At 46.1% G+C, this 15955-nt stretch overlaps 1 protein-coding gene across 1 annotated transcript; it reads right to left on the bottom strand.

Moving 5' to 3' along the window:
• Positions 1–8593: 8593 nt before the first annotated feature.
• LOC144102380 (uncharacterized) lies at positions 8594–15435 on the bottom strand. The gene is made up of 5 exons (XM_077635667.1): positions 15325–15435; positions 13614–13760; positions 10200–10287; positions 9684–9761; positions 8594–8597 (listed from the first exon to the last, which is right to left on the bottom strand). Exons 1-5 carry the CDS (start codon positions 15422–15424, stop codon positions 8594–8596), a joined length of 417 nt encoding a protein of 138 aa, XP_077491793.1. The 5' UTR covers positions 15425–15435.
• Between the last annotated feature and the right edge of the window lie 520 nt (positions 15436–15955).

Here is a 15955-nt window from a genome sequence, read left to right as displayed (position 1 = left end):
AGGAGAAAACTCATCCTGGTTTATCTCAAGCGGCTCATATATATATTTCTCTTTGATCAGGCTCTGGAAGCGCCCAATTTAGGGAAAATCCAATATGTAGCAGATGCAGTACAAGCATAACAAAAGTGACTCGAAATGCAAATTATTTTGTATTTTAAGTCCTTTTGTTTTATCCGCCGCAAGAAAAATTAGCGGTGGCTTAGGTTTGCTATGCCTAGTACACGTAGTGAAAGCGGCCGCAACGAGCAAGGTTTGTCTTCTTCCATGGCTAGCAACTGACGGCGAGCGCACCGCCTCCCGTAATCGACCCCACGCGCATGCGCAGTAAGGCGCATAGCTGGTCGTGGCGTCTTGGAAGAGGGCGAGGCTTGGAAGAGGGCGAGGGGGCGGAGTCGGTGGCGCAGCTTTGACGTCACGCGAGCGCACCTGTGGCGAATCTTGCGCAGTAAGAGCAGATGGCCAAGTCGGGCGAAATCACTCCGGCTAGCGTAGTGTAGCTTTCGCTACAAAAACAGGTGCCGTCTTTTTCGTCCGCGTCGACTCTGGCAGGAAATAACCTGACACGAAATTGTGACGCGGTGTGAGGTGACAAGTCGTCAGCAAATCAAATCAGATCTCTGGCCACTTCGTGGATAGTCATTTAGAGAATGCCATTTTTCGGAAGTTCACGTCGCAACTCAGTCTGTCGTCTCGTCCGAAACCCTCCGCTGTGTCCGCAGGATAACTGCCGGTGCCATGGAACGAGTCGCCCGCCATCGTGCCCTGCTGGAAGGGTTCGCCCAAGTGGAATGCATATCAGTGGAAAAGGCCGCCGCTGAGCTGAGGGCCGCACTGTGCGCGTTTGACGACATGCGCTCCTTCATGGTCATGGCTGGCGTCGTTCGCGTCAGCGTCGTGTGCCACGCCCGGGAAGACACGCGGACGCAGCTCGACGACCTGAACGAGCCTTGCTGGAGGGTGCTCCGGCGCTACCTGTTCTTGGACCACGTGGTCACGAAAGTGCCGCCGGCGTTCTTACTGCAATAACTACAGTTTCGTATTATTACCGTTTCATACTCATGTTTTTTGCCTTCACAGGAGTTTACTAGGGCACCTAAGCAATTCTTATGGACAATGTGGGAGCATTACTTGTCGCTGAGTTGTTGAGTAGCTCGCTTCGCGCGTTTCACTGCGTTGAGAAGGTCCCGCATGCTTCTTCCGCATTGAGCTGTCTCCTCCGGCCAGGCTTTCCTGTCTCGCCTGATGACGTAGACGCAAGCTGTTTAAAATTTAAACGGTGCAGAACCCACAGCGCCGCAAGATCCCTTTCCGAAAGCTGAAGCCAACTGATGGTGGCGGGGTCTCTCCCTTTAGTGTAACCTCTAGCCGCGTTTACGTGAATATGACTACGAATACGATTACGGACACCTGAATATGGCGCATTGTATTGAAGTGGTGACACGCCACTTTTTACATGTAGCTCATCAAGATCAGCCATGAGGACAGTCGCCTCGGCCAGTGCATGCGGCGGAGGTGGCCAGCGGCTCTCGTCTTGAGCATGATCTGCTTTGTTATCTGGCCGAGGGGGTCCCCAGGGAGGAGCGGCGGCTCTAAACCTGATTCCGTTCATTGCGGAGCTGGACGACCTTCCCAGAGGGGGAGAGTAACCATCCGCAGTGTGAAGAGTGTTTCTCTTTCTTGTCTGGAGGCGGCGGCAACACTTCTAGGAGGGGTGATGATGTCAATCGCGTGCCGCGTTTCGGCCGTGGTTTTCTGACCATGGCAGGTGTTTTTCATAACGAGCGAAGTAATGTGGCTGCGGCGCTCGCAATAAACCACTTGGAGAAATACTGTTTTTGCACGGGGCGTTTATATAGCGAGCACCTGGTATTCATCAGTGAAGCAGATATTGGCTGGACTAAGCAAGAGCCACAATACTGCCTACAAGAAGCGCTTTTCATTCTGTCAATGTTGTGTGCTCTTGGTTTCCGTGGTCTTCTGCTTCCTCCTGGTAAGACACCAGACTTGCTGTCGCGTTTAGTTTTCTTTTTTCGATGCCTTAAAATTGACCCGAAACAGCCCTTAGTTAAGCACAGCCCTTGGAGAGGTGTTTGAATTCGTGGTTGGGGATAAGTGTGACACTCCCAGGTGAATCGAGATGAAGTAGACTTGTGGGCTTGAGTTGCCGCCGTATGAAACGCGTACCATAAGCGTGAAATTTTTTTGACGCCGTGTGATCCACCACGGTGGCTCAGTGGTTATTGCGCTGCTGATACGAAAGACGTGGGCTTGATTCCGGCCGCAGAGGTCGAATTTCGATGTAGGTGAAATTTAGAGGCCGTTGTGCTGTGCGATGTCAGAGCACGTTAAAGAACCCCAGGTGGTCGAAATTTCCGGAGCCATTCACTACGGCGTCCCTCACAGCCTGAGTCGCTTTGAGACATTACACCTTCAGAAATCAAACCATAGACCAAGTTTTTGCACTATTATTCCAGGTAGCCTGAGCCCCTTCTCATAGCTGAGAATGCTGAGCTTAGCTGCCAGATGCCTCGCCCTTCTTGCTGAAGCAAGGATTGTGGTTTTCAGGCTGCCTGGCTTCGTGTTTTATATGTAACGAGTATTGCCACAATTTTTTAGACGCAATACACCGCACTAGGACATTCCACCCGACTTACACACCCTCTCAAACACACCAGAATCATACACATACTCGTTACTATTTGGCCCTGTGCACCCGGTGTTGAATTTACCATGTGCCATAATTCAGCCTGAGATTACCAGAAGCCTTGAGTTTGGCACTCTTTTGCCTCAGACACCCTGGCACCAAAATACCACCACAACCATAATCATCATTTCTTTCTTCAATAGTCACTCGGTGACTATGCTGTGAATGAGTCATTGCCGACATGTAAGGCTTCCACTGCCACCGAATTCAATGGCAGATTTTTTGTACCGAAGGCTGGTACTTGTATCCGAACCTCTGTGACAGCTGTTCTTTGCGATATATATTTATCAGCATTCGATCAGCGCTTCGCACAACCCCTTTCTAGACGGCACGTTTCGCTCATTTTTCGCTATGTTGACGATTACCTATTTGTACTGCACTTGACTCTAAAGGATATCTTGACGACGCATTCTGTGACATACTGGAAACACACGCATCTGTTTCTAGAGGCCTCACTTTCAAGCACGGGTTGGCAAGTGATAACTGCCTGCAGTACTTGGACCTTACGTTTTAATTCGTGGTCAAGCACATTTGCTTGTCCTACAACCCTAGGACTAAGAAGGCCCCACTGTCATTGGAAAGCTCGGAATACAGGCTTGTTAACCGCGCAAATATAACATAATGCAGCGCTTCCATATGGCTGGTTACTCTCTTCATTTAATAACCGGTGTTATGTGAAAATTTATCGCATAAAGTGAAGGGCTGAAAAAGCAGGAAAACACTACGAATTATGATCTTGCGGGTTATGCCCTACATTAATCGTGTTTTGCATAACGGCACTGGGTCAAGATCGGCTTATCGGCACCGTGTACACTTAGCAGAGTGTCGGCGTTGATGACAATAGAATTGACATCAAGAGCTTGTTCCTCCCGAAAAGCATTGTTGAATATAATAGTCTGAGTCCGGGCGTTTTTCGCGATACCAATACTCCCGAGATTTTTGAGAAAAAACAAATTGTGCTAATGGTCCTAATGTCCATTTCTTCTGATGTGCCTTTTTTGTATTTTCTTCTTCACTCCGTAACTGCCCGCCAACGGCTTACAGCATTGGAAATAAAAAAATAGTAGGTCTTATTGTAGTTAAGAAGCAGGTCAAGAAGTTCACCGAGTCTGTTTTGGTCGTTGTGTATAAACTTTGCTCACCTATGCAGGTTTTACATTGTAAAAACTGGTGGGTGCTTCAGTTGAACATTGTTTCAGTCAACATTGTAACAGCTGCATACGTAAGGGCAAGAAAGTTTCATTGGAAATGCGATGTTTGAAAAAACATTTTGTTCGGATCGAAAGACCAAACCGTGGGAGTGGTGGTGGAAGCGTTTCACAGCATGAAACGAACAAGTTTTGGCCGTTGTTATGGTGCTCGGCAGCTGACCCGAAAAACGCGGGTTCGATCCAGGCTAGAGGCCCGTGTACTGTGCTAGAGGCCCGTGTACTGTGTGATGTTAGTGCACGTTAAAGATCCCCGAGTGGTCGAAAATATTCCAGAACCTTTCACTACAGAACCCTTGTAGCCCGAGTCGCTTTGGGACGTTGGACCCACATAAACCTTTTCACACGGTATTTCAACCATTTGTGCTTTATCTGTTAACCCGTTTATTCGCTAATGGTTTTTTATTTATTTCGTACATTGAGTTACGTTTTACTGCCTCACCACCACCTTTGCTGGATGTTTTTCATTCCGCAGTCTGCGTAGTCATTTCCTGTTTTATCGCCTCACTTTCGCCTTTACTCTTGACTGTTTCTTGGAAAGTGAAGAGAGAGTCTGCCATCCCTGAATCTGTTTTGATAGTTTTTTCTTTATATGAATGCTACGTGGTGCGATTTCAGATTTACTTGTTGATTCGCAGGGCCTCAAGTAATAGACCTTTTCATTGCCCACAGCTTAAGCGCAGGTACGTGTTACACTTTGCTGCGCATGCGGTGTAGATGCCTGTACGAAATCCGCCAATCAGAATGGTGCTGGCACAGTCCAGTGGATGAATTTCCTTTCATGGTGTAAATTGAGTCAGACTTATTTTGCGAGGATGGTGGTGGTAAACATTTATTATGACATAAGAGTTTTGACCCAACTTTCATGTTCCTACGGTCGATGACGTCAGCAGCCCGGTCCTCCCAGATGATGAGGTCCTCCAGGCCCAGCTGGAGTGGATCCGGCGGCCACTGTAAATTTGTTCATTAGATCACAAACTTCGTAAGCTCGGGTTTCGTTAGGTCGAATTCGACCAGGTCGACCTGAGCTTTGACGAGACGATGTTGAGCCAATGGGGTCGAGTGCTGAGCGACCATTTCGGCGGCAAAATAGAACTAATTGAGAACTGTTCAGAATACCAATACGTGAGGGCTGAGAAAGCTGAACGATACGACCACAACAAATATGCAAGCCTATGATTGCGTCAAAGGATGTGTGCTTACCTTCACGTTTTGACAACTGAATCTCCGAAGTGCAAAAAACAATAACATGTGAACAGCTTTGCATGCTAAAAAGTGTCACGACAGCGCTCATCTTATTGGGACGCAGGGGCAGACGCATGGTCCTGATGGTGAAACATGAATGTGCAGTGTGTATTTCATTCTCTGCACATACTACACGCAGGCCATGACATTGGCATTGCTCATTTGCACACACTCCAATACCATATAAGAGGACCGGAAATGCACAGTCGCTGTTTGAGCACATCGCTGCCCGTATGCGAGGAAAAACCTAAGAACCCTCAGCAGATTTGGTATGTGATGTCTGCGACACAAGATGCATTGCAGTGCCACGCGATTGAATAAATACAGCACCGTGATCCCCCGCTCGGGTGTGTGCGAATAAACAGGCATTGGGCGTAACTGCTTGTCAGCACAGATTCTAGTTTTTTTTTTAAACGGCACTCATATGCTGAGCCTCTGTGCATAGGTCATGCACACGAAATAATGTGCTGTCTCTCAGTAGGCCGCTTTGTTAAAGAGCCTGAACAGCGGGCGCGCTGACACGTACACTATGATATTCGCGTTTCAATTCATAAACATGCCTGAGTGAGTGCAAAGAGGGAAACGAAAACGGTTGACTTACCTATGAAGTTGATTCAGGCGCTGGAAGCCGCCGGTACCTCGGTTGGGGGCGAAGTACCACATTCAAAGAAACAGCAGCTCTGCGATGACACCAGGAGAATATGGTTGCTACAACGTAAACTGGTGATTACATGCTATTTATTACTGGTCGTCTTCCGGGTTTAATGAAGCGAGTGTTTAAGCCAAGCGCAGCGCTTGTACTCCTGTAGTACAACGGTGGTAGTCGACTAACGCAAAGCATTCCCAAGTATGTGAGCGCAGTATACTCCAGTAGACGCACAAATCTACGCGCGCCAAAACTACGGAACGTGGCTCTCAGCTCTGCTTCAGCCTTTTGCTCCGGTTGAAGGCAGCGCTCACCAGAAGAGCTGTTTTTCAAATTACAATTATTTTCTAGGTGCCAGATGGCCACGAAATCTTACCGAGTGTGACTTGAGATGCTGTCACGTGCTATTTAATTCGATACGAGGTCCTTGCGCCATCGCATAATATGGCGCTTATGTGCACTGTTCTATCTGCCGCGTGGTAACTCATCAGATTTGTCGTGGTAACCGTGCTTCCAATCTTGTTGCGGTTAGTCGTAGGCAAGATGGAGAAACAATGCGCAAATACAAGGCCCGAAAACAATAGAAATATTGGGAATCTCTGCCGAGGCACTGTTTAAAATGGCAAAGTGCATAAACTAGGCAGAGAACGTGAGAGCTAAATGAAGTGGTTGTTGCGTTGACGCCTGATGTGCAACCACAAAATCTTATTATTAAGGAACTTGGGAGAAACACTCCTGCCGTCACCTGCGAGCTTCACCTGTATTCTTTTCCATCTAGATTAATGAGGCTGTTCACGTTGAGTCTCGTCGCAAGGCTTAGCCAACTGGGTGGTTAACATCTCTATTCGATTCGATGTGATGTGGAGCGATTTAGACGTACCGTCTTTTCCAACAGTAACCAAGCCATGGTGGCTTGGTTCTTAGCCGTGTAACGAAGCACTTATGGTGGCCCTTAAGTTCAGAGTTTGTCTAGAGTAAGCTGAACCCTTGCCCACAGGTTCAGAGACCTTTAGATATGTAGGGCTGCCGTAAACGCTCCGCTATACTGTTGAGAAGCAGAAACCTGCTGGCCGGTTACTTTTCGAAAAGGGGGTACTAACGATTTTATTTAAATCCAGCTAGCGTTTCCTGCATCAAGGGTCCTTTGTGATTCGTCAACAGTTCTTTCTTCCTTCATACTAGCAGGCGCTGTCGCGTGATTATGAACAGCTTTTATAATTTTTTCCTCTGGGCCCTAGAAAACGGTGCCATTCGCAGACACAATAGAAAGAGAACTGAACTCACCGATGAATTTCAGGCCAATGCGCTTATATCCCGGGTTCTGTTCAGAACTCGCGCTCTGCCCATGTACCACATCCAAACAGAAAGGCCAATCGTGTAAAAATTACAAAAAACGGGTTGCACCCTAACAAGGCACTGTTATAATTTCCATCACTAACACTTCACCGAGGCATCAACTGTAGGGGAGTAGGACGGGTGGGTGTGAGTAGATAGGCAGTATTTAGGGGTGGGTGTTTTTTCTTCCTCAAAAGGTAAGATTAAGACCAGAACAGCATGGAGAGGCTATTACTCTTACTACGCAACCGCTTGTTGAGCAAGTCGAAAAACCTCGCCCACTTTTGGCAGTAATTTTAATCGATGTCCATATTGTGGCAAATGGTGCTGCAGGCGAGACGTTTTTAAAATTTCAAAGCGCCCTGAATACATTAATGGTAGCGCCATTCTTTGACATTGCAGTCACTCTCCTAATGCTTTATGGGCATTTAACACCATAGAGCGACTCATCTATTGAATTAATGCGAAAACATTAGATGACTCAATCTCAATTTCATGTCCGCAATACGTGTCTGCAAAATGTCTCCGCACTATGACGTCACAGCCTGAATGTGTGATTGTAATGCAATATGTCGTTATGAAGACAGATGGCATCATGCCGTTAGATTAGTAGTCACTAATTACAATAAAACATGACAATTAAGAAAATTAGTTATGGTAATGGCTATTGCATGATAACGATGTGGAAGTGATAAGTGATGTCATACCAAAATCATGTGAAAAAGACGCAGAAAATGTTGAAGTAAGGTTACAAAATGACATACCAAGGCCACACGACAAGATGATGTGAAAATTTCGAAGGAAACGACGCCTGTGTTTCTTCTCTCTGCAAACAGCTGAACCGCGCCGTTAGTGAAGGAAAGTGAAATGAAAGTTGGTTTAAGGAAAGGATATTATGCCTGTATCACAATGCGCCATTTCTTTACCCAAAAAGCAATTTCCTTTTTTTCTCAAATTATTTATCTGCAGAGTTTGCGCGTCATTTGGAACCGGGTTTGGTTCCATATCTCCGCATACAACGAAGAATAATCCCTCCCTGACTGAAATCACAAATGCCATTGTACAAGTTCAAAAAAAAAAAATTAAAACACGTACTAAAAGTATCAAAAGATAATATGTTCTTGCCTTTACAAACGCTGGTTCACATTATTTACTGTATATGCGCGTCTTTTCGTAGTTTATTTTTTTCCAGCTGGGACTGTTGCACGTGGGCTGGTTTATCATACTGTTCATGTAGGTATAGAGTGCCCTCTTTGTAGTTCCTTTGTGCCTCCTGCTTATATGTAGTATATAATCATGTACGTACTGCAGTGTAAATATGAAATAAAAATGTTTATGTTCAAATGAGATGCATAGTTTGCTCATATGGCCGTTTAAATACGCACCTTGGGGGGCCATCCGCTCGAGGCTGTTTCCAGTCTTGGCCACGGACTGGAAGGAGACATTGGGCTGAAGTCACCTGGAAAAGGGATGACATCATCAAAGAGGGGAAAACGAGACAAATAGGCATAAATTGAGGGACAAATAGGCACATAGACACACAAAAGAGGCCCTCAGTCATTGCAGGAGCACATGTTTTCCCATTTCGCCAGTGCGGGTCGCCACAGTGTTCTCAAACGTTTTGGGAGGCACGGGCAGGCGCGGTTTTGATGGCGAAGACGTGAAACACGAATGGGTAGTTTGTATTGGCATTCATTTGTACATACACCGATACCATATCTCAGAAAAAGTGACCGTGAGGAATCCCTGACCAGAGATTTCCGGCGCCAAAGCAGACATCCATATATGTGCAACTGAAAATGAACAGTCGCCGTTTGAGCACATACCCACGCATATGCGACGAAAAAATTCGAGACCCACAGCAGGTGTCTTATTTGATGTGTGTGGAGGCGATAGGTGACATACTCCAATGTCACGCGAATGGATTAACACAGCACCGTGATCGAATACTCGGGTGTGTGCCAATAAATGGGCACGGGAATCTCTCCAGTAGGCCGCTTTGATAAACAGCCCGAACAAGGGGCACGTAGACGCGTACACTATGGCATCCACTTTTCAGTTCATATACCTGCCTGACAGAGGGGACAAAAAAGGCAGTGGCTCAACTTGGCTCACTCTGGAATTCAGCGCAAAGCAACGACGCTTGCTAAGCGTCTGGGACTCGTCCACAGCAGCTCTGCTACTCGCTCGTGACAGCTGTTCAAGTACCCACACGACCATGTGTCTATGACGCGGTATCACAAGTCTTACATCACCCCCATTCGATGTCATCGCGAGGCTTCACATTACCCCATCGGATGTTCTTAAGGTCAAAGGTCAGCCCAAAGGTCATCCAATGTCAAAGGCCAAAGGGCAAGTAAATGCGAACTAAAGGTCTTGGGTAGAGGTCAGGGGTCAAGGGTTCGACACCATAAGTGTACCATATATGGTCATACACGGCTAACGTGGTCGGGCTGAATTTCGTTAAGGTCATTCTCCGGCTTACGCGACGCTTTCTTTACCCTAGCATAGTGAAGCTTTTTACTACAAAAAATGGTCGACTTGCGTATGAAGTTGATTCAGGCGCTGGAAGCCCCCGTATGTCGGTTGGCGAGGAGGTACCACATCCAAAGAAACGGCAGCTCTGCGATGAAACCAGGAGAATGCAGCTCTTACAACGTAAACTGGTGATTACATGATATTACTGGTCATCTTACAGGTTTAGTGAAGCGAGTGTTTGAGCCAAATGCTGCGGTCCTACTCCAGTGGTACAACGGTGGTAGTCAAGTGACGCACAGCATGCCGAAATATGCGAGCACGTTGTACTTCTGTAGGCGCACAAGTCTACCCATGCTAAAACTACGAAACGTGGCACTAAGTTCAGCTCCAAGATTTTGCTCCGGTTGAAGGCAGTGCTCACCAACACAAGATGTTTTTTGCAAATTCCAATTATTTACTTGGTGCCAGGTGGCCACGGAATCTTTCTGAGTGTGAATCTTTTTGTTTCGTAATTATGAACCGTTCTCTGGGCCCTAGGAAATGACGCCACTCACCGACAAAATAGAAATAGAAGCGAACTCACCGAAGAGTTTCAACCACAGGCGCTCTTATCTCAGGCTGTGTCAAATCGCTTCCTGCCCAGGTACCACATCCAGAAAAAAACGCCGCCCCTGTAAAAATGAGCAAAAATAAGGGTTGCAACCTAACAAGCCACTGCTATAATTTCCCCCACAACACTTCTATGGGTCATCAATTGTACGGAGCAGGGCAGGTGTGTAAGGGTAGATAGGCAGTATTTAGGGGCGGATCTATTGTTTCCCAAAAGGTATGACGATGATCGGAACAGCACGAACCGGGTATTATTCTTAACCCGCCTCCACTGGTGAAGCAAGTTGAAAAACCTCGTCCACTTTTGTCAGTAATCTTAATCGACGTCAACTGTTTGGCAAAGGGTACTGGCACAGGCGTGAAAGGGCCCTGAATACGTAGCCGGTATGGCTATTCTTTCACATATCAGTCACTATGCTCATAATTTATGATTTACAAGGTCTAACGCCCGAAAGTGACTCAGACTATGAGGGGTGCCGTAGTGAAAAGTTAAGGAAATTTCAGCCACCAGGGCTTTAACGTGCATTGACATCGTAGAGTGCACGGACCTCTAGAATTCCGCCTCCATCGAAATTCGACCGCCGCGGCCGGGATTGAACCCGCGCCTTTCGGGTCAGCAGCCGAGCCACTACGGTGGATGAGTATTGCTCAAAGCGGTTTAAACAGGACCTGTGCCAAACTTGGTGCTGCGAGAACACCTCAGGATTGAATTCACCAGCTGAAAGATGTAGTTGTGCAATGAAAATTACTAGACACTTTCGCAACTAAAGTGTTGAGAGGTGAAAGCCGGCCATTCTGTGACAACTTTCACTATGCCGTGACGACTTCCGGTGGATGTAACGTTCCACCATTCCCGTGTCTATATCGACGTCCGCACTATTTCGATGCAATTTGGACATTTTTGTGTATAAATAATTAAGTATTCTACAGTCATCAAACTTGGCTTTTAGGTTCATTTTTTCTCCGCTATATGAAGCATCCATTCTTTTTCTTCTATCTATTTTAGTTCCCGAGATAAATGTGTGACACCCTCTGTGAATGCACGGACGACAGTATGGGCCATGAAAGGCTTTCGCCTTAAAATTGGTTAAAGATTACGGTTGTCGGTAGTGCGAAATTTGAGCACAGCTCTTCCCACGCCACCTGCCATCTGTGGCAGGTACCGTGTTCCGCTGCTAGCCACGGAGCTAGTGTACGCAGCTAGCCGGGATCTTTCTAGCTGTCACCTTCAGGTTGTCAATTCCTCCGCTCTCCCTGTGGCTGTTGGAGTTTCGTTCTGCTGCTAATTGCCAACACGGTACCGGTCAGGTGGCGTGTTGCAGTGAATCTTTCAAACGCGATGGTAGGCTAGTATGTCGTGTTCAGCGTCACAAAGGAGCCCGTGGGCTATTAAAGGTAATGTCATAGCAGTAGAGCAGTCCAGATTAAGTTCATGTGCCGGTTGTAAAGCTCCGGCTCATTATCCTAATTGTTGCGAACTTAAACACCACTGTGGGAGGCGGGAAACATGATTTACGGCGCCTAGGCGCACTTCTTGAATAGCAAAATCTTTCCCTGGAGCTGCGAAAGGACTAACAATCTTGTCTTCAACAATGCGGATAACCTGAATGCATCTCTGCATTATTTGGATCTTCGTCCCCAAGAGCTGCGAAAGGACAAGCAGTCTTCGACAGTGCGGATAACCTGAGCGCGTCTCTGCGTTAATTGGAACGTTGTTGCTGGAGCTGCGAAAAGGCTAACAGTCTTAACTTTGACAATGTAGATAACTTGAAGGCGCCTCTCTATTATTTGGATCTTTGTCCCTAGAACTGCGAAAGGACAAGCAGTCTTCGACAGTGCAGATAACCTGAACGCATGTCTGTGTTATTTTGATCGTTGCTGCTGGAGCTGCAAAAGTACTAACAGTCTTATCTTCGACAATGTAGATAACCTGAACGCGTCTCTTCATAGCACTCTTCGGCAGTGCGGATAACCTGAATGCGACTCTGCGTTATTTGGATCGTTGTTGCTGGAGCTGCGAAAGGACTAAAAGTCCTATTTTCGACAATGCAGATAACCTGAAGGCATCTCTCTTATTTGGATCTTTTTCCCTAGAACTGCGAAAGGACAAGCAGTCTTCGACAGTGCGGATAACCTGAACGCATGTCTGCATTATTTGGATCGTTGCTGGAGCTGCAAAACGACTAACAGTCTTATCTTCGACAATGTAGACAACCTGAACACGTCTCTTCGTAACATTCTTCGGCAGTGCGGATAACCTGAATGCATCTCTGCGTTATTTGGATCGTTTTTGCTGGAGCTGCAAAAGGATTAACAGTCTTATCTTCGACAATGCAGATAACCTGAACGCGTCTCTCTATTACTTGGATCTTTCCAGTTGTGGAGATGTAGCAGGTAACAGGCAATTGGTATTGTGTCAAAGGGCACAAAATCACTTCAACACCTATAGCCAGCGGTAACTAAGCGCTTTCCTGATATGGTTTACAAACTACAAAAAGCGGCTCCCGAGCAACAGGTTCGCGAAAACCAAGCGGTAGCGAGATTATTTTCCTCCAAGGAAAATAATCAGAGTGGCATTCAGTAGTACTTCCAGGTGAATAGCAGGGATCCAGCTCATAACGCGATATACGCAAATGGGAACACTTGTGCAAGGTGGAGTAAAAAAGTTACAGGACTGCACTAGGCCTACTTAGTAAGAGCGGAAACGCGAAAGCCTTTCCTTTTCCTCTCTTTCTCAATTTTTCATTTCATTCTTAGTATTATAAAAATTTCGTTATTTTCATTTTTAATTTGTTTTTTGTTTATTTTATTTTTATATATACTAAGCAATCCTTCTCACGCATTTACATGGTTTTTTTTCGATTCACTCACGCAAAACCTTATTCAAATGCTGCATTTATTTCTATTATTTCAATTTAACTCATTACCTAATTGTAATTAATCAACCAAACTTTTCCCATTTCAAGATATATTCATGCACTCCTGAAGGGAATCATATATTTGCACATATCCCCAGAACGACACAATCGTGCGGATAAAATCTGCGGACGAGTTTTGCAGACGCAACATATTCATATAATGCTTTCGCATCAATTACTCACGGGCATCAGCGGGAAATAGCAGAGGGGTAAAGGTACGTATACAGTCTATGGCAAAAGTAACCAGGCTAGACAATTTGCTTATCAGTTGTACATTGAAGCTATTATGCCAGCCCACAAGCTCTAAATCTTTGTATGGTAAAAAGCACCCTTGTCCTCACCTTCCGAGAACTTTTTTTTATATAGGGAAGGCGTAAAGGCTCTACTATTGGAATGAGAAGCAAACCATGCAGCCTGGTCACTTTTGGCAAAGGCTGTACATGCACTGCTTCAGTCGAAATTTTCCTTACCAGTTCTCTCCCGCCCTATCCCCGCTGGAAGCAGAGGGAATCCTGCTGATGTGGCGGGATAAGATTCACCCACGCGACGAAGGCACCACTGGTCGAGGAGGCGGCCCCGTTTGCGCTCCCGACACCGGCCCTTCTCCGGCAGTGGCCCTATAAGCAATTAATGATAAAGAATTATGCCGGGGGTAAGCTGCCGTCACGAAAAGTGGAAGGTTGTCGCAGTAAAGTTGCAGCAGGTTTGTTTAGAGGTTCGGGTCGTTTGTAAATATTGAGGAACAGGCGAGGCACAATACATGCTGTCACTCAAGACGTAATGCGCTAAATTACACGTAGTAACAAAGGCATGTTTTCATCACCATTGTTTTCTCGTACCGTCGTCGACTGGAACTATCTTGGAGACGACACTGTACCAACATCCTGTCCCGCAAACTTCGCGCGCAGAGCCAACATCTATTTATTGTCACTATAGCACATGACCAATAAATATTACATACAACACATTGCAACTTCCTCTTTTGTAATGGCCCCCAAAAAGGGGGCTTTAAGGAAATAAAAATGAATTGATGAATATTCCATTTAGCCAACCTTTAATAATTCATTCGCAGAATTCGTGACAAATTACGGACAAGCTTTCAACAGCCTAAGTAAGTTTTTTGCTAGAGATCACTGACGTAGGCACCGTAGAGAGAGAGAGAGAGAGCGCCTGCGACGAAAGTGGCCGAAAGACTATTCGTACGTGACACCGCTACTTCATAGGAACCAGAGTGTGTTTCCGCGGTGTCGAATTCAGTGTAAGCAAATTGCCATAGTCATATGATCACGTGGTCGTACCACCACGTAGTTAAGTTCGGTTTGACCTCGCCCGAAGTTTTCACACACGTGTGCAAAAAGAGCGACTCGTACCGATTATCCTCATAAAAATCGAGGCTTTTCGTTCATTTGATAGGTACTGTATTCTTATGATATAAAATTATCGTTTTTAAGAACCTTATTTCGCTAAGACCTTTCTTTTCTTCTCACCTACGAGTGCCTGAGAAGATAACCCTCTCTTGCCCTGTCCTGTAGTCAAACTCACGATACTTCTCCTCAACTCCCCTTTTTCCTTGGAAATTGGTTTTGTTAGTGGCGGGCTCAACGTCCCAAAGGGACTCAGGCTATGAGGGACGCCGTAGTGAAGGGCTCCGGAAATTTAGACCACCTGAAGTTCTTTAACGTGCAGTGACAACTTCCGATTTCGATGTGAATGAGACAATGACCTTCAATGCAGCACAAGGTCAAACCGAACTTAACTGCATGGTGGCATTACACAGGCTATAGTAGTATGACCACGTGATCATGACTATGACCATTAGATGCCAGACCTTGACTGCTGACCTTGACATTCAATTTGATCCAGTCTGCACCTGATCTTGACCTACGACCTTGACCCTTGACCTTGACATTTGATTTGAGAGTGGAGACCATGCTTAACAGAGGTTTCGCTTATGTAACTAGGTTCAAGCCACGTTGAACATACCAGCCATTTTTGCAGAAACATAGGGGGGGGGGGGGCATGAGGCAATCGCTTAAACTCACTTAATGTTGTACAGTGCTTAGTGAGAATGTGTGAGTTTATAGAGATGCTGAAGCGGAATAGGAGGTGCACATATATTTAGAATGTGCAAAGCGAGCGGGCCAGTCACTTCCACAACAGCCCAGTATCAATTCTGCTCACCTCCAGCCCATCCCTGTTGCACTGCGGCAGGATCGGTGTCGCACCCACGTGACGAAGGCACTGCAGGCTGCGCAGTCTGCCGCGGCTGTTGTTTGCACATCAGCCCCGCTGGTTCTGCTGGTTGAGGACGAAGCGAGAAAAATTAATGCTGGCTCGCTACGACTACCGCTGTGGCAACATGCACTGAGTGACATGCTCTATGTAGAGAAGCATTGTGATGAGTACCTAATACGATTATAGGCCAGTGAAAAAAGGAGTGGGCTGTCCTTTAGCGCACACCTTTTAATACAAGGGTGTGCGCTAGAGGAGAGTAGAGTCCATACTCCTTTCTGCTTAAAGTGTACAGCGTCGAAAAGGAAGCAGCGCGGGCCTCCACAAAACCGAAGCAAAAAAAAAATCATTTGCACTTATGTCTCCAGATGAGCGGAAAGACAAAAGCTTTTCCCTGTCCTCTGTTCCTCACTCCGTCTTCATTCTTTTATTTTCTTGCCTTTTATTTTCCTGTTATTTACTTTTATTCTTCGTTTTCAATTTCGTTTTCTCTGATTTTCTGTTTTTGTTTTTATTTTATTTTCATTTCCATTTACAAATTTTAACTTTTTAACTTCGTTTGATTGAAAAAAAGTATGGT

This window comes from Amblyomma americanum, chromosome 8 (assembly GCF_052857255.1).
Source record: "Amblyomma americanum isolate KBUSLIRL-KWMA chromosome 8, ASM5285725v1, whole genome shotgun sequence".
Classification (NCBI taxonomy): Eukaryota; Metazoa; Arthropoda; class Arachnida; order Ixodida; family Ixodidae; genus Amblyomma; species Amblyomma americanum.
Note: the sequence above shows the minus strand (reverse complement) of the source record. Positions and strands in the feature narration are given on the sequence as shown.

Coding starts and splice junctions, on each gene's coding strand:
- LOC144102380 (XM_077635667.1), bottom strand. CDS start 15,424: ATGTGCAAACAACAGCCGCGGCAGACTGCGCAGCCTGCAGTGCCTTCG. Junction 13,761..15,324: donor GCAACAGGGATGGGCTGGAG/GTGAGCAGAATT, acceptor AATTGCTTATAG/GGCCACTGCCGGAGAAGGGC. Junction 10,288..13,613: donor GATAGGGCGGGAGAGAACTG/GTAAGGAAAATT, acceptor TCATTTTTACAG/GGGCGGCGTTTTTTTCTGGA.